Source organism: Ochotona curzoniae, unplaced genomic scaffold, assembly GCF_017591425.1.
Source record: "Ochotona curzoniae isolate NIBS_2020 unplaced genomic scaffold, NIBS_Ocur_1.0 contig_4612, whole genome shotgun sequence".
Lineage (NCBI taxonomy): Eukaryota > Metazoa > Chordata > Mammalia > Lagomorpha > Ochotonidae > Ochotona > Ochotona curzoniae.
In genome coordinates, this window is record NW_024466343.1 from 1431101 (window position 1) to 1449774 (window position 18674).

An 18674-nucleotide genomic window follows, 5' to 3' on the forward strand; every position below is an offset into this window, starting at 1 on the left:
CAGGACATGAACCTGTGCCTACGTGGGATACCAGTGGGTACAAGGCAAGGACTCCAGCCTCTAGGCTAACATGCCAGGCCCTGGTCTGATTTTTAAATCAACAACAACAACAAATCCTAGTTAACCTACTCAAATTAATTTAGATTTTAGTGGTTTGTTTTACTATTTGTAGAAATTGTATAAATTTCCCATTATCAACAAGTTTAATTGAACTAAAGCATGTGAGCAGTTTATTATATCCAATTTTACGATGCCAGTCTTATGATTCAGTTGTTTTTCCCACTGTTTTCCAAAACTGACTACATTAATTTACCATTCTAATTACCTTTTGTTTTCTTTGTTTACACACACATCACTTCTCTGATAAGGGTTTGTCCTTAATTCATTGAGTAAAATACATATTCTGTGTTTTGCTCTATTTTGTTAAATACTCAGCAGTCCTATTTTTTTAGACTATTTTTATTTCATTTAAGCTAGAGAATATCTTCATCCTATAAGTTCTCAGTGTCTTATACCTGCCAGACCCTGGAATGTAATACATCGTTAATGTCTAACCCACATGATATCACTATAAGGGGAATATCCTTATGAATTCCCATTTATAGGGGGAGGAAAATAACAGTTAAGAGGACTGAGCAACTTGCCAGGATAGCACAACTCTTAAAAAGCAGACTGAGCAAGTCAAACATAACTTTCTGATTTATGGATCCACATATATAAAACAAATAACAGCAGTTATGTGTTCTTTGCCCACCAGATTTTCAAGCGTTCCATGTAGCCTTAAAAAATCTCAGGTCTAATATATTATTTTTTTAAGTATGTATTTTTTTTTTTTATTGGAAAGGCGGATATACAGAGAGGAGAGACAGAGAGGAAGGTCTTCCATCCGATGATTCACTCCCCAAGTGAGCCCAACGGCCGATGCTATGCCGATCCAAAGCCAGGAGCCTCTTCTGGGTCTCCCACACGGGTGCAGGGTCCCAAAGCTTTGGGCTTTCCTCGACTGCTTTCCCGGGCCACAGGCAGGGAGCTGGAAGGGAAGCGGGGCTGCTGGGATAGAACCGGCGTCCATATGGGATCCCAGGCGTGCAAGGTGAGGACCTTAACCACTTGCGCCACTGCGCCTGGCCCTAATATATTATTAGATTGAATAAATGCATTTTGTTAAATGGCTAGAGACAAAATAAATTAATGTCAGTATTTTTCCCATTCTAGAAAAAAAGAGTTCTCCACTCTGCAGAGCAACAAAACTCAGAAATAGGGAAAAAAATAATATGAAGGATAGCAAAGATATAAAGGGCATAAAAGATTTGAATAAATGAAAAGACATATCTCTTATAGAGCAAGATTCAATATCACCAAAGTGCTATTTACATGCAAGGTGTTTAATGAAGTCAGTTTTCATTTAACCCAACTCCCCTCATCATTGCAAAGTATTTTAATTGGATGAAATAGTCTTAAGGTCTATGTTAGAAAAAGAAACAGTGTGAAATTATAAGAAAGTATAAAATTTGTTGCTGGAAAACTGTAAGGCTCTAGAATTTATTATTAGTATTCCTATAAAAAGTTATTTTACAACCATAATGAGAAATTTATAAAGTCAGAGGTAAATCTCAGTATTTGTAAGGATTGGTATTTTAAATCAGTATAAAGGGGAAATTATTTAATAAATGTATTGATAGTTTATAATCCATTTGAAATAAAGTGGAATTAGACTGGTTTATTCCACATACAAATAAAAAAAGAAAACTGTCATCTGTATCTATTTCTTAAATTGTGTCAAAGTTTGTAACAGCATTGATTGTAGTGAGAAAAAAAATCTGAAAAATAATTCAGAAGAAAGGAAAGGCTGGATGAATAATAATCAAATGAGAATTTCTGTATAATAATATTATAGAAGAAGAGAAGCATGCTCCAGAAAAGTGTGTGGAATTAATTCTTATAAAACAGATAACCCCTTAATCCTCTAAATTTCTGTATGTTTTTATATGATTGTGCATGAAATATGTGATGGGCTGAATGTCAGGTTATGTATCTGAGTCAGCTCAGACTGAGGTCAGACTAAGTAGTGAGTGAATACCTGGATGGAAAAGGAGGAGGAGAATTAAGCAAAACCAAATGTACATGGAGGGGTGATTGGTGTGGTGGTTAGGCTCCCACCTGAGATGCCTACATCCTGTGGAAAGAGTGAATCAGTAGGAACAGGATTTCTTTCCATCACCCTACCCGTTTCTTTCTCTCCAATTCCCTGCCTTTTGAAATAAAACAATAAATTGCTTTACCACCAATAGGAATATGAAATGATCACATTTATAAAATTTGTACTTTAATAACAGAACAATAAGGCATTTCCAAGCAAAGTGTTAAAATGTGTCATTCACCTCAAGGATACGAACAATTTTTTTATTTTAATTACTGTAATTCGTCAGAACTTCAACAATTGGATATTTTTTTACATAATGTTCATAAGGAAAGTCCTTTGCATAAATTTAGTCAATGGCATTCTTAAAAAATATTGAGTGGGCACAACTTCATATAACCTGTATCAACATATTGATTCAGAAAAGTGAAAGTTCAATAAAAATCTGGCCCTGGTTACTTCAGAATGACAATATTGTTTTAATTCACCTTAGCTTTTAAAATACAACATTATTCATTTACATTTTGAACTCTGCTGGAAATAACAAGCAATTTAACAGTCCAACTCCCAAGAGCAAGGAATATAAATTAAACAAAAGAAAATGGGCCTAGCAAAGAGATCTGATAAAAGTGAATTCCTACAGTACATGCGAACAGGCAAAAAATCAGGCTCAGGGATATCTGCCGAGCAATATGGTGTTCAGCATATGCCATAGTACTAAAAATATAGGCAGGGAACAGCTGTAAAATCAAAGTGTTCAGCCAGTGTGGCCATGACAAAGGAAGATAATGGAGATTCTTAATTCCAGACCAGAGACTCATTTTCTTGATCATGTCTTAACAATTACTATACATGCCTCGTCTTCCACAGCACTTTGTGTGGAGGAACTACAAATCATAGCTGTTCTTGCAGTTCCAACAGAAGGAAGTGATTATCTGGTCCCACCCACATTTGCTAAAACGAGTTGATGTGGTCTAACTTTCTGGCACATTTTCAAAATAATCTGACAAGCAGTAAAGTTTATCAAGTCAAATTCCTGGTAGGTTAGCCTTTTCTATTGAGATAAAGTTAGCTGAAGTCACAGTGGCTGTGTACCTTGGTATCAGGACAGCCTCTGCATGTTTGAATACAAAGAGCACTTCCCACCTCAGAGAACCATTAGTCAGCATCCCACTTTGTGAAGTTAACTACAAAAATGCTTCAGTAAGGAAGCCTGATTATCATGCTTCTCAACTGTGATATGTAATGGAACAGCCAATGGACCAAAGCAGTATTACAATCTATTTGCGGTGAATGGCACAGCTCTTAGTCAAAACCCCAGGTTTAGACTGAACACAGGAAATTGGTTGTATGTTTTTATGCATGAACATAAGTTACTTTGATGGGCAGAAATCGTAAGAATAACTTCTAAAAGAATATTTCTTTAAAGAAAATTGAAACTATTTTGGTTTATCATTACAATGAGAGAGCACAGGAAAGAGTCCAGACTTCCTGGCTACAGCTCAGAAACAGCTTTGGATGTCTTCATTAGCTGAAAAGTGTGTATCATCAGGAAAGACAGTCTACCAGCTTGGAATAGTGGCAAACATTTGGAAGACTTTCAGAAAATGTAGTCAACAGGAGATATTGTCACTGAAGGGGATAATTTTGCTATTATGTTGGGATTATTTTATTCAATGAAAAAGACAAAACAAGAAAGTCCGAGAAAGAGAGAGAGATGAACTGAAGAGAGAATTCCTACCTACTGATACTCCCCCACTCCCTCCTACTGATACTAGCCACATTCCCACAGTGGCTAGGACTGAGCCAGGATGCAAAGGGCTGTAAATGCACTCCAGTTCTTTAATATGGGTAGAAGGAATCCAAACATTTGAGCACCTCCAGGTCTGGATTAACAGGAAACTAATCAGGAGCCAGAGCTAAGAAGCAAATCCAGGAATACCAGCATGGGGGACACAGATGTCTTAAATACTAGATTAAATACTCACCTACTCAATACCATGTCAATTAACTCCATAATGTTGTCAATTGTTGTTGATGTTATGTTGGGGTTTTTAATTGGTTGGGATGATATTCTGCCAGCTCTTCCTTCAGACCAGAGATGGTCTCCCCAAGAAACTGTTGAATTTATCTGGACAATAAGATGCTGCACTCTATCCTTGGTACATGCTTGCAATGAAAGAATATTGACTGGATTTGAACTGTAATACTGCAACAAGGTGGAGGAATCTACCATGGGGAGAGGGTATAGGGAGGGGTTGGAGGAATCCAGAGCCTATGAAACTGTGTCACAAAATGAAATGTAATTAATATGAATAAATAAATAAAAAGATATTAGAATTTTTAAAAGTTTATGCTGCCCATCTAAAATTCTGATTTCTAATAAAAAGACAAATCCAGGATTGTTTCGAAAAAATACTAAAGATGACACAAACATTTCCTGCAAGTTATTAAATCTGACATTCAGCAAATGTTCAATAAACACTAGCTCACTGACAATGTAAAAAGAAAAAATGCTCGCCTAAAGGGATCATAATTAGGATAATGATTTAGCTTTGCAGTCTATATCCTTCCTGTTCTTAGTGAAAAGAGTACATCTCAAGAGTGAATTATCATCAATGCATTTCAATGCATCAAAGTATTTTACACCTAACAATTCTAGTGTTGAACTTAACATTTATAACACGATCTGTGCTTTTTTCCAGTGTTGCCAAGTTCAGTTAATAGAAATAACATTTTCTAGATCCTGTGAATCATCTCATGCCTATTTCTTACTCCTACATCCAATCAGTCAGCAAGTTCTGTCAAATCTGTCTAATTTGATTATTCATTTCCTTCTGTCTGGAACACAGCTCCCAAAAGCTGTCTTCCTTTTGTGCCATCCAAGTCTTAAATCCCACTTACCACAAATAGTCTTTGATGATCCTCATTTAAAATAACCAATCTCACCTCAGGTAATTTCTATTTGATTTCTCACACACAAATTCTCTTGTTTATTACTTTTCTTTCTTTCCTCAGCATTCAGCTGGAGAACAACAAACTTGACTGGTTTGCTTATTGCTATATTCTCAACAGGCATAAAATTTATATATAATGACTGCAGTTCCTAAATTTATTCATTATATAGCATTCACTCAAAAAATGCTTGTTACACAATTTTGTGAGAGGCATTGGGTTAAGCATAGGAAATATCATGGATGAGCAAAATATGAACACTACCTTTGTCCTCATGAGGTTTATATTTAATCCAGAGACTGGCATTATCCAAATTTTTTCATAAAAAGGTATAAAATTACCACTGTGAGAAACTAACCTCCAAACTGTTTTTTCTTTTTTTTAATGTCTGTTAACATTGCTATAACTCAATTATCAATATCTCTCATATATCAATTATTTTAATTACATGTTTCCATTTTTGCAATCCTCCATGTTTTTCCAAAGCAAAACTTTGAATCTAATGTTATTTCTAACTTAAAATCCTAACAACATTTATAACTTCCAAGAAAAATATATAATTGCTTGTTAAGAGTGTGGACCCTCATGACTTGCTCCTCATCTGTCTCTGCTTCCTCTCCTTGTTATTGTCTTCTTCTCAATCTGTACGTTCCATTCCGTAAGTGTCACTCATCTCTGGGCCTTGGGAGGTATTGTTCCTTCTGCCTGATATGGGTTTCCTACTCTCTGATTAACTTATTTACTTGTCTCTTTTTATTTGTGGAGATAAGATGCTTCAAAAAAACCTTCTCTGAATGCATTCAGACTAGCTCAGACATTGCTTTATTGTGCTCTCCTAGCAAAAATAATTACTTCATTGTAATACAGTTGTTTGTTGACTCACTTCTCCTGTAGGCTTATAAGTTTCTTTATGGGAGAATATCTTTCATAATCCCATTTCTAATGCCCAGAGAAATAATAATATGTTGAATAAACAGAAAGATGGTCAGATGGATAATTAGATGACTTTGTATGAGAATAAAAATATTTGGCAACATATTTTCAAATATATTCTATCATGAATGTCTGTCAAAAAAAAAAGCTGCGTTAGTCAAAGCAGAAGGCTAGTGAAAATTCATTTTAGATCTGCCAAGCACTGAAGTGGTTAAAATTCAGTTACCTGGTGACCAATTGTTTTCTGTGTTTGTTGATGTCAAGAAATAAAAATCAATTATGTATAGCCCTGTGTTTGAAGTATCAGGAGATATGCACCATGGCAATTACATTATCAAAAAATTATTTGCAATAACGAAATATTGCTGCTTAAAGGAAATGATATTAACAGTTCCTCCATCGAGGAATTTTGAACTCCAGAAAAAATAGTTGTGGTTATAATCTTTTTGCCAATGAATCCAGGAAATTGGTGATTCATGCACATAATATCATGTCAGGTTCTCAGAAAAATTAATGCTGTAGAACAAAGAAAATACAGGTTTTGACCTAATATAGTCACTTGGAATATGATAACCAATAATGGCCAAGAGAGATTGGCTGTTCTTTCTAGGGAATCAGAGCATGGTGGCATACAGATAAGTTGATTCTTGAAAAGATACCAGCATCCATTTGCAATCTGAATATTGTTTCCAAAAAACAACAGATATTTTAAGTATTTTGTACAGTTGTAATAATTCTGACTACCTCCTATATGGGCCCTGATTTTCTACTGCAGTATTAAAAATTGCCATAATTTAGCAGCTAAGGCTATAAAATAAAGTGTCTGTAGTTATTTCACTTGAGAATATTATAACAAAGTGAAACAACTTTCACACCCTACCTAGCAAATCTGGAAGGGACAGCATTCCATGCCTAAAATCAGTGACCTAAACACCAGTGCAAGTCCTTATATATTAGCTTTGGTCTTAGTAGACACTTGGACTGCTCATAAACAAAATGTGCATCCAACATTTGGAAAATATTCCTTAAATATATGCTAGATATCAAGCCCTAGGCTACATGAAGCCCGATTTTCAAATGGGATATCAAAGGCTAGCTAGCAGAATTGAGCCACCTAAAAGGTGAGCTATTATGATTCAACACTAGTAACCACAAGATTACTACAAATTGATGTTTTCAAAGACCGTTGAAAACATCAGAATAAACTACTGAAGATAGCTCCTTTTATACAGATGACAAAGAAAAGAATTGCTGAGAAAATACTACTGGCTTCAAAATGACTTGGCAATCATCCTTTAACCAGGATAACTTCAGATTCACCTGCAGTGAATAATCTGATGTCACTGCCAAACGGAAAACAGCATTTTACGGCAGGTGGAGAGTTTGGGAAAGAACAACTGTGACTGAAGAAAGTTTGTCAATTTGTATTGAAAAGGAAGAGACATTTTCAAATGGCAAAAGCATATAGTGAAAGAGAATTTGGACAGCAGTCTTTTATGTTTACTATTATTTTCAATCCTCCATGATGGGAATAGAAGAGCTTAGAAAGTGAGACATTTTTTCCCAACAATAATCCTTTATTTATGTTATTTTATTCTCCTTGGAAGAAATGATATATATAATTGTAGGCATGTATTTAAATTAAGACAGCATCTATAACATTCTTTTAGCATATTGTGGGCATCTACTTACATATGGAGCCTTTGCCCCATATATAAGTGTATGTAGACACATATATGTCTATTTATTAGTGTGTATATAATAATGTATACACATATAAATATAGAGAGAGACTCCACATATGAAAGAAAATGTGATTTTCTTTCTTATGTCTAGCTTAGTTCAGTTAGTATACACTCCCATTTCAACCATTCTGTTCCAAATGTCAGTATTTCTATTCACTTGTTGGGCTATTCCAATATTTGAAGGTGTGCATACCATATACCCATTTTTTGCATATGTCCTTAGGGTGTACTATCGACAATTAGTCTAATGGGCAATGATGCTACAGTAAAATTGTGAATACAAATATCTCTTTCATATGTGGCTTTTTACTTTTTTCACCTTTTATTTTTTATTTTTTAGTAAAATAAGCGTAATGGAGGTAACGTATTTCACAGGTACCATTCTTAGAAGATAACCATGCTTACCTTCATGACCCTCCCTCCCTCCCTTCCCTTCTCCCTCTTTCACTTTCTGTTTCTTATTCATCTGTGCAAAGACAAAATTTTAATCCACTCCTTTAATCAATCAACACTAACCTTAACAAGTGAGAAGTAGGAGGATGACAATTCCACAATAATATAAACAAGGACTAAAAAAATTATTTCACAAAATGTTCATTTTAAATAGGGTTTTTTAGTTACTGTGTTAATGCAAATGTTCAGAGAAAACATCTCTTTGTCTTGGAGGGGGACTCGGCTTATTTACCAAGACTCTAATTTTACAATCAATTAAATACAACTCACATCCATTTTGCTGCAGAATACAGGATTTTTTTGGCTGAATAGTATTTTACAGCGTGTATCTATTACATTCATGCAGTATTCAGTTGGTAGGAATGTGGGTTAATTCTACATCTTAGCTAGTATGATTTGAGCTGCTATATACATTGGGGTACAAATAACTGTTTCATACGCTGATTTTATTTTGTTTGGGTAAATTCCCAGGAGTTGGATGGGTAGGTAATATGGTTGATCTGTTTTCTCATATCTGAAAACTCTTCATACTGTTTTTCATAATGGTTGTACTAGTTTAGATTCCCACCAATCATATATTATTGTTCCTTTGTCTCCATATCCTACCCAATATTTACTGCCTTCTATTTAATTTTTGGAGGGTTAAGGATTTTTGGATTAAGGAGACCTTATTGTGTTTTTTTTTTCTTTACATTTTGCTGATGACCAGAATCCTAAGCATATCCTTAGTAATAGAAAGCTAAGTCATATGGTGTGTTTGTGTGTGTGTGTGTGTGTAAATATACATATGTGTGTGTGCTACTTTCCATTATGGCTACACTAGCTTACATTCCTACAAAGCCTTACAACATTTGGTATTTTTTTTTATTTTTGATAAGAGCAATTCTAACTAGAGTCACATAATACATTGCTGTGGGTTTTTATTTGCACCTACCTGATGGCTAAGTAGTCCTGATCACTTTCTCATGTTTTGTTTTTTGGCATTTGTAGTTCTCCTTTTGAAAATTGTCTATTCAAACCTTTTGTACATTTCTTAACTCACTTTTCTTCTCATTGATTTTCTACTGTTCCTTATATTTGGTGGATATTTATCTTTTATCAGAGTTTAGTTTGCAAATATTTTCTCCCATGCTATCAAAGATTGTATCTTAATCTGATTGGTTAATTTGCTTTGAGAAACTTCCTAATCTAATACTTTTATGACAAGGTTTTCTGTATTTATTTTCAATTCACTAAATCTGCACTGAACTTATAACTGGCAGAAATAAGAAAAAGTGAAAAATTCTCCCTGCTTTCTCTCCTGTAAAATAAGGGCTCTTTGTGAGATCTGTAATTTTCAAAGGAAATGCAGTGTCTGTGCTGAGATGGGAGAATTGTAAGCTCTTCAAGGACACATCAAACTGGAAAAAAATAGGAACTAGCAATCTATGACACACCTAGGTGGTTACAATGATGGAACACTGTATTCTTTCACCCTCCAATGTGAATCTGAAGACTTTTAGTGGTCAGGATCTGGTTGTATGCCAACCTTTCAGACATTAACCTTCTAACTGTAAGAGTTGCTTATCATTTTTACTCATAAAATTTCTCTTTTTACTAATATTTTTTTACTGGGAGGCACTAAGAATGAGACAAGCAGGGAGGACTAATCCCCAAGTGCCTGCATCCAGGAGAGGCAGGGTGAAACCAGGAGTCTGAAGCTCTGTCAGCATTGGCTGTATGGCTTTCAAAAACCCAAGCATTTGGGCCCAGTGGCGTGGCCTAGAGGTTAAGGTCCTCTTGAATGCGCCAGGATCCCATATGGGCGCCGGTTCTAATCCTGGCAGGTCCACTTCCCATCCAGCTCCCTGCTTGTGGCCTGAGACAGCCGTCAAGGATGACGAAAGCCTTGGGGCCCTGCACACACGTGGGAGACCATTGTGCTCACTTGGGGAGTGAAATCGGACAGAAGATCTTCCTCTTTGTCTCTCCTCCTTTCTGTATATCTGACTTTGTAGTAAAAATAAATAAATCTTAAAAAAACAAAACAAAACAAAAAAACCAAGCATTCTGCCGGTCCTTCCTCCTCTACTGCTCTCCTCCTTCCCCTCCCCGCCTCCCGCCCCAGCCCACCCTCAGCAGTAGTGGCTCCTGCCCTCACCCCTTCCTGACTTCGATACCTTTTCCTCTTCCCTGGTCCCAGTCTCCATGTTGGGGCAAAGGGGCCTTGTAGAGCTGGAGAAGACAAGGACACCCCTCTGCTCAGCACAGCTACGCTGCCATTGCCATGGCCATGAGGCAGAGGCAGCTCACCTGCTTGGGCCACATGTGGCCCATGATGAATCTGGCCTTCAGCATCATCACACCGATGGCTATTTCTTAATTGGTGCTTACAAAGATGGCAAACCTATGTATGCTATGCCAACGAGTTACAGGAGTCTGGATTGGAACATTTTGGGGTCACAAAGGTGCTGTTTGAGGCCCAGCATCGAATGAGGCAGCCACCAAAGCAGCTGCAACAGCTGTGATTTCACAGTCAAAGTGTGGGTGCTGTTTCAGGAGGTGAATTGATGACCCTGGCTTATAAACACATTGTCAAGAATGTGCATTTCACACAAGAGAGTAATTCTTTGTTAACTGGTGGATAGGATAAACTATTATGCATATATGATTTGAACAAACCTGAAGCAGAACCTAAGGAAATCAGTGGTCACACTTCTGGTATTAAAAAGGCTTTGTGATGCAGTGAAGATAAACAGATTCTTTCAGCTGATGATCAGACTGTTCACCTTTGGAATCATGCTACTGTGACAGAAGTGAAATCTCTAAGTTTTATAATGTCTGTTAGTAGTGTGGAATATATTACTGAAGGAGAGATCTTGGTTATAACTTATGGATGATCTATTGCTTTTCATTGTGCAATGTGTTTGGACCTAATTAAATCCTTCAAAACTCCTGCAGCTATCAAGTCTGCATCTCTTCATCCTGAGAAAGAATTTCTCTTGGCAGGTGGTGAAGATTTTAACCTTTGTAAGTATGATTATAATAGTGGAGATGAGTTCAAATCCTACAAAGGACACTTTGGTTCTATTCACTGTGTGAGATTTAGTCCTGATAGAGAGCTTTCTACCAATGGCTCTGAAGATGGAACATTGACACTGTGGCAAGATGTAGCAGGAAAAACATACAGCCTTTGGAAATGCCTGCTTCTTGAAGAAGACAATAGAGCGTTGATCACGCTGAACATCAATTTCCCAGAGACAGCAGAAGAGGAACTAGAAGAAATCGCTTCAGAGAATTCAGATTCCATCCATTTTTCAACTCCCAAAGTTAAGACCAGAGCATGAAGCATTTGCCACAGACAATATAAATTTATGGACTAAGATGAGCAAGCAGAAAAAGGTGTCTGCCTTCCAGAGTTAACTTTGTTTAGGACAAACAAAACAGTGCATAATGGGGAATATGAGTTAACTCAAGTGCTGGAACAACTAAATTGGTGTTATCTGTACCCATCCAGCTCCCTGCTTGTGGTCCAGGAAGGCAGTCAAGGATGGTCCAAAGCCTTTGGGACCCTGAACCTGCATGGGAGACCAGGAAGAAGCTGTAGCCAATGAGGCCACTGGGCAATGAACCAGTGGATGGAAGAGCTTTCTGCCTCTCCTTCTCTGTGTAAATCTGCCTTTCTAATAAAATTAAATAACTAAATAGATAAATAAATAAATATTTTAATTAATTTTTTTCAAAAAGAAGTAAAAATAAAGAATTCTGGTTCTGTGATAATGCAAAAAAATGATTATTTCAGCTATAAATAGTAAATTTATAAATAACTACTAGTCGTTAAGATCATTTTACTTAATTCCACAAGACTCGTATATTTTGAAAGTCATATTTATTGAGAGAATGAGAATCTTCTATCCACTGTTTGACTCCCTCAGATGGCTGAAACTCCAACTTGGCAAGGCAGATGCAAGGCAGAAGCTTCATCTAGGCGTCCCACGTGTATAGAGGCCCAAATACTTGAGACTTTGATGACTCCTTTTCCAAGGACATTATCAGGAATGTGAATTGGAAGTGGTGCACTGGCAACATGAACTGCAACTCACATTGGATTCCAGAATTACAGGTGATGGCTATCTGCTACACCATAATACCAGCCATCTTAACTTAATTATTTAAAGATGCCATTTCCAAACACAGTCACATTCCTAAAATTGAGATTTCAACATAGGAGTTGTAGGGTTAAAACATTCAGCCCATAGCATAGGTAAATTTAGTTAAAATTTTCTGATAATTATGTAGTATTTAGAATTAGAAGAAATGATATGTAAGGTTTTTTTAATATTTCAAGGAAAAATACTCATACCAGTGTTAAGAAAGATGGTGAGAAAGAGACCAACTCTTTCTTCAGAAAATAAAGTTAAGAATACGTGACATTAGAAAATAAAGCTTTGGGCGAATCAAGATGGCAGAATAAGGTAAGGACCCTTTTGAACAGAGGGAGAAATATTAGCCAGTGTGAAGCAGAGAGGGCACATTCCAGGAAATAGAATAGGACAAAACAACAGCAGAGGGGTACCTGGAGACTGACAGACTCAGGAAAGCAACAAAAACTATGGTGTGGTGTTGCACTGAATGACATCCCAACAGCATTCAACAAGTGGTGATCTAAACTCCAGCGGCAGCCAGAACTAAACCAGCAACAAAGTGGGAACAGATGTTCACCAAGAGCACCAGAAGTTCCACCCAAGACAGGTCCATGTAGCCCTCATATCTGACAGCCAACAAATGAAAAACTCTAGTAATAGTACCTCAGGCACCATTTCTTACAGTGTGGTAAAGAAGTAAAGACTGCAGGGACAACAGTGAGCTGCGTATGTGCTGTGCTCAGCAAGAACTCACTGAGCTCAGTTTATTGCACTGGTCCTACAGGAATACTGAGTTTGGCGTTGTACAGGTCAAAATAGGTCCGCATGGCCTTCAGACCTAACAGCCAACAGGTTCCAGCAAGATCAGCACCACCAACAATGTAGCCACATAGAGTACCTGATGCCTTCCTAATCCTGGAACTTCTCCAACCAGAAGTGGGAGAAAGCTTGCAGAGACAGTGGTGCAGCCTCAGCACAGTATCACAGAAGGTGGAGACTAGTGAGCCAGGAGCTGGGGCTATGGAGACCATGATGGAAATCTAACATAAGGACTGGAGTCATGGCCTAGTGGCTAAAATCCTCGCGTTGAACGCGTCGAAAATCACATGTGCGCCGGTTCTAAATCCGGCAGCTCCACTTCCCATCCAGCTCCCTGCTTGTGGCCTGGAAAAGCAATTTAGGACGGCCCAAAGCTTTGGGATCCTGCAACTCTGTGGGAGACCTGGAGGGAATTCCTGGCTCCTGGCTCCTGGATCCGGATCGGCACAGCACCGGCTGTTGTGGTCACTTGGGGAGTGAATCAATGGACAGAAGATCTTCCTCTCTATCTCTCCTCCTCTGTATGTCTGACTTTGTAATAAAAATAAATAAAACTTTTAAAAAATGAAGTTAAACGTAAGAACCCAGACCTGGAACTCACTGGAAGGAGTGGCACAAGTGACTGTAAACAAAGAGCCATGTGCCAACTGCAATAAGTAAAATCGAACTGTAGACCTATGAAACTGTAGACCTTAGAAACTTGTTCCAAGAATTAGGCTCTGCTAACCAGAAGTACAATGACCAAGAGCAAAAGAAGAGACAGAGGCACAATGAATATTACTGAAGATTCCCCTGTAAAGGAGCAAAAACCTCAGAGTTCACTGAGGAAGACATGAAGAAAAATGGGAGATACAGAATTCAAAACACTTGTTTTAAAATTTCTTAACAACATCGAGAAGTGCATAAAGCAGACATTCAAGGATTATGTCACACTGGAAATGAATCAAATGAAAGCTGATACATCAGAAATGAAGAGTACAGTGGAGCAAATTAAAAGCACAGTGTGGAGTCTCCAAATTAGAATGAAGGAGGCAGAAGAACCTCAAAATTAGAAGATATTTCCTGTCACAATAGAAAAACAAACAAAAAGCTGGAAGCAGAGCTGGATCAAGCTAAAAAAAAGCATTCAAGTATGAAAAGAAAGTATTAAAAGAACAAATGTAACAGTTATGGGAGTTCCAGAAGCTGGGTTTAAAAATGTATTTAATGAAATAATAAGGGATAGTTTGCCTAACTGGAGAAATAATTGAGAAACAACATCCAGGAGGGGCACAGAACTCCCAACAGGATTGACCAAAACCAATCTTCACCACGACACATGATAATCAAACTCTTTTCAATCAAACATAAGGAAAAGATTCTTAAATGTGCATGTGAGAAAAATCAACTGACATGTAAAGGAATGCCAATTACCACAGAAGACCTCTCACAGGAAACTCTACTGGCCAGAAGAGAATGGAGAGATGTATTCCAGATTCTAAAAACAAGCAATTTTTGGCACAGGATAACGTACCCAGCAAAACTTTCTCTTTTCTTTGAAACTGAAATAAAATTCTTCCACAGTAAAGAAAAGTTGAAAGAATATGCCTCTTCCAAATCTGTTCTACAACAGATACTTAAAGATGTTCTTTGACAGAGAAAAGGAATATCGACCACCAAAACCAAAAGCAAATGTGAAGAACAACCCAGTAAAACAACAGAAGACTAAATCAAGGAACAACCCACTGCTAAAATGAGAGAACCAAAGTACTACCTATTTGTATTAACCCTGAGTGTAAATGTCTTAAACTCATCAGTCAACCATCACAGATTGGTAGACTGGATTAATAAACAAAACCCATCTATTTATTGCCTACAGGAGACATATCTCACCAACAAAGATCAGTGGAAACTATATCATGGAATTTTTTTTGTTAGTTTCATCTCTTCAAACACTTATTTCTGATTAAATTCTTCGATGACTCATAGGTCATACCGAAGCATCATTTCTTCAACAAGATTCTTGATTTTCTTTGCCATTTCTTCAGTGACACATTAGTCATTCAGTAGCATGTTATTTGTTAATTCCTTCTTTTCCCCTTCCTGTTGTTATGTTTTGTGGCTTTTCATTTAAGGGAATATATAGTAATGGTGTAATGGGACTATCATGTATAGCAACATGTTATTTGACTTCATGGCATTGTACATTTCTCTTTTTCTTCCTGTTGTTGATTTTGTATTATGACTTTTCATTTAAGGGGCATATAGTAACTGCTTAACGAAGACTATCATAACCACATGTAAGGATACAATGCAGTATGCATCTCTACTTCCAGGCAAAGATGGACTCCCAAAGAAACTGTTTACTATATCTTGACAATAGGATGCTGGACTCTCTACCATTGTCCATGCCCACAATGATGGACATATGAATGTGTATGAAGAACTATACTATAGTAATGATATAAGGAAACTCAGTGAGGGAGGAGGGAATATGGGAGGAAAAAAGGGAAACGGCATGATCTATGGAACTGTATTATAAAATAATAATAATAAAGAAGCAAAAAATTTTTAAAATCCAATGTGAAAACAATAATTAGCAAGAAGTACAAAAAAGAAAGAAAGAAAATAAGGCCTCCAGACTTCCAGTTTCAATGATCCACTAAGTAACAACAATATATATGAATGTTAAGAGAAAACAAAAATCCCAACTAAAAAGTTAAGAGTTAGAAATAGCTAATTCAAAAGATAGAGTAGCCATTAGAATCACCTAAAGTATCGTTATACATGGGAATCTAATGCTCAAAGGCAGGTAAGTGGCAGAAGTTCCAATCTTTCAATTCATTGTTTGAAAACTATGGGAAAGATGCCCATGAGTAACTCGATAAATAGATTTAAAAGAGAAAACCAGAGTTTATGGGGCAGAAGATGAGCCTATGACAGAGAATGAATAAGTTGTGAAGTGAATCAGAACTGTCATAGAATTCAAGAGATTGGAGAGCTTTGATAGCGATACTTACCTGTATAAAAGAGAACTAACAAAAATTTAAAAAAAAAAAGCTGAGATGTGTTTGTTGAGTTTGGAATTAAAAGGATTCCTTGACATTAATAGCTAAAAACAGTGTCTTGAGCATTTTTGTGCTAGACATTGACTAAAGCACAACATGTGTTATTTTTTCCTCTGGACTTTATCACAGAGATGGAAGAAAATGTTACTATTTGCATTTTACAGACCAAGATCACGGCTCCTTACCCAAGGTCAACAAGAGTGCAGCAGATGCAGAAGTCAGTTCTAGATTTCTCTCTATATTATGAAACCAAGTGTGACAAAGTAGGTATAGAAATCCAGAGTATTAAGAGTAAATATTTAGTAAAGATAAGCGATCACCGATGTCAAACCTTTGCTAAACAGGGCGAGTTCATAGTATTGTTATTTCCAGAGCAAGAAAGGAACTTTGAAACTCATGGTAAACTATCAACGGGTCCATTCCTAGTCTTCTTTAAACAGTGTTCATGAATGATGCGTATTGTTCCAAAGAGTTATTTTATGATGAGAAGAAATATTCCTGGAAGTGATCCATTAAGGAAGTTATTGCCCTGGTATTGCTTACTTCAGTTCATCATCCTCATATGAAATTCTGCTTGCTTTTGTCAGAAAAAAAAATGCATGTTTTTCATCATCTGGTGCCATTCTGCATTGAGTTAATTTTTCTGTTTCTATTTCATCTGTTTTTGAGTCCTACAGGTGTCCATCTTTACAAATATCTTCTTGAAAATCTATTTCTGTGCAATGATTTGGACACATAAACTTTCTGCCTCCACTACTATACACCAATTGATAATTATTTTAGTCACCTTCTGAATTAGGAGTTCCATCTTTTGGGCATTGAAATTGATTTTTCTCATCTTAGCATCTGAAGATCCAGAGTGTGCCCCTTGCCCAATCGCCTGAGGCTATTCAATGACACCTACAGCAGAGGATCTGGAGGCACCAGAAATGGCAGCGTCAGGAGCATCAGCACGAATAGACTTTGGAGAGGTAGTTCTCCCAAACCATATTATGAAACCAAACATTTTTAGTATTCTACCTGCTGATGGGGGCTGCCTTCTTACTGCTTAGTATATACAAAATGTTTGGTCATTGTTAAAGTTTAACACTAACATTCATGACTAATGTAGGGAGATCTTACTTTTTTTTCAAATTTTGTTCAGTTACCACAAATAAACAATGAGTCTTTGGAAAGCATCAGTACCAATAGTTTATCAAATTTGCTTCATTATGTTATGCAAAGCTGCTGTGCCACATAATTTTTGTGTATTTTTATGCGTCAGACAAGGCACCATTTAAAATCGTCCTGATATAATGAATAGATCAACCTGTTCAATTCTACAAAGATGGACTACAGTTCCCCTATTCTGTTCCTCCGATGATGTTCCATTCTAAGTGTATATTTGCAACATGGAGGAAAACTTCCAAATGGCCCCAAGACAAAAGTAGTATAAAATTGAATCCACAGAAGTAATTATGCAAGAAAATAATTAAACTAAATAATTGAGTAAGATACTTGTTTCATTTTTGCCTGCTATCCATGATGTATTTTACTGTTAGTGTTCAAAAAAATGTAAATGTTTGTACATTTACCCATAATGCTTGCTATTCTAAGATTTATTCTAAGAGGAGTCAAACATACCATTCTAACAAAGTATTAGATTGTTTACTTTGTTTACATATTTTTAGTCTCTAAGTATGTTTTAAAAGCTATAAAACAGAAGATTAAATTTGTTGTTATGCATTTATTCTTATTAAATTATAATGATTACTGCAATATCTCTCAAAAATATATTCTATTGATTATATATTTATTAGAAGTGAACTTTCTGTATTAAACCAAGACTTGATTAAATACTTTAAATAAAGAAAAAAAAAGTACACCTTAAGAAGAAGGAAATGACATATGAGATTTCCCTTCTCCAAGATTAGAATTACAAGAGAGGCCTTTCTTCATTCACTTTGTTAATGTAACTCCTAGGATGGCAGGCACTGTGACAACAACATGCTGAATTGCCTTTCAGCACTTTATTGATATCTCATAAAGAGAAATCGGTTTTCATATCTCTTTCTCCTGCCTCAGAGAATAGAACACATGTTCCCTTCTATGTCTAAGAACTTACAGACTCCTCAGATATACAAGTAATTTTATACACATGTCCTCCCATCCTTGCATCCTTGCAACAATTAAGATTTTTCCTATTTTGTGTTTTCTTTTAAATCGTGTTTTTCTTAGTGTAAAACTGGCCAGTTTAAAGTTAGTTACAACAAAAAGATTATTTATCAGCTTTCAGCCAAAGAATCAATTTGTTTTACATCATTTGTTTCCACCATGAGTGGCTGGTATGTTAAAGATGATCATATTTCTTTATTAGCATTAACATAATAAAATAAATATGTGTAACTATCCCAGAAATCATTTTCATCAAAACTCCCAGTGATGTCAATGTATTTATGTGCAATTCATCTCGGTCATA

At 36.4% G+C, this 18674-nt stretch overlaps 1 protein-coding gene and 1 pseudogene across 2 annotated transcripts in view; both read left to right on the top strand.

The window, feature by feature from the left end:
- LRRC7 (leucine rich repeat containing 7) overlaps positions 1-18674 on the top strand; it is a 444758-nt gene that overhangs the window by 250108 nt on the left and 175976 nt on the right. Inside the window, exon 8 of one of the 2 annotated variants that reach the window (XM_040987264.1) lies at positions 17060-17280. The exons of the other annotated variant lie outside the window; for it this stretch is intronic. Within the exon in view, the coding sequence (XP_040843198.1) occupies positions 17060-17066 (7 nt within the window). The 3' untranslated portion in view covers positions 17067-17280. Of the gene's footprint in view, positions 1-17059; positions 17281-18674 lie in introns of those variants that run through there. 2 annotated transcript variants of the gene reach the window in all.
- Positions 10493-11552, top strand: LOC121161087 (annotated as a pseudogene).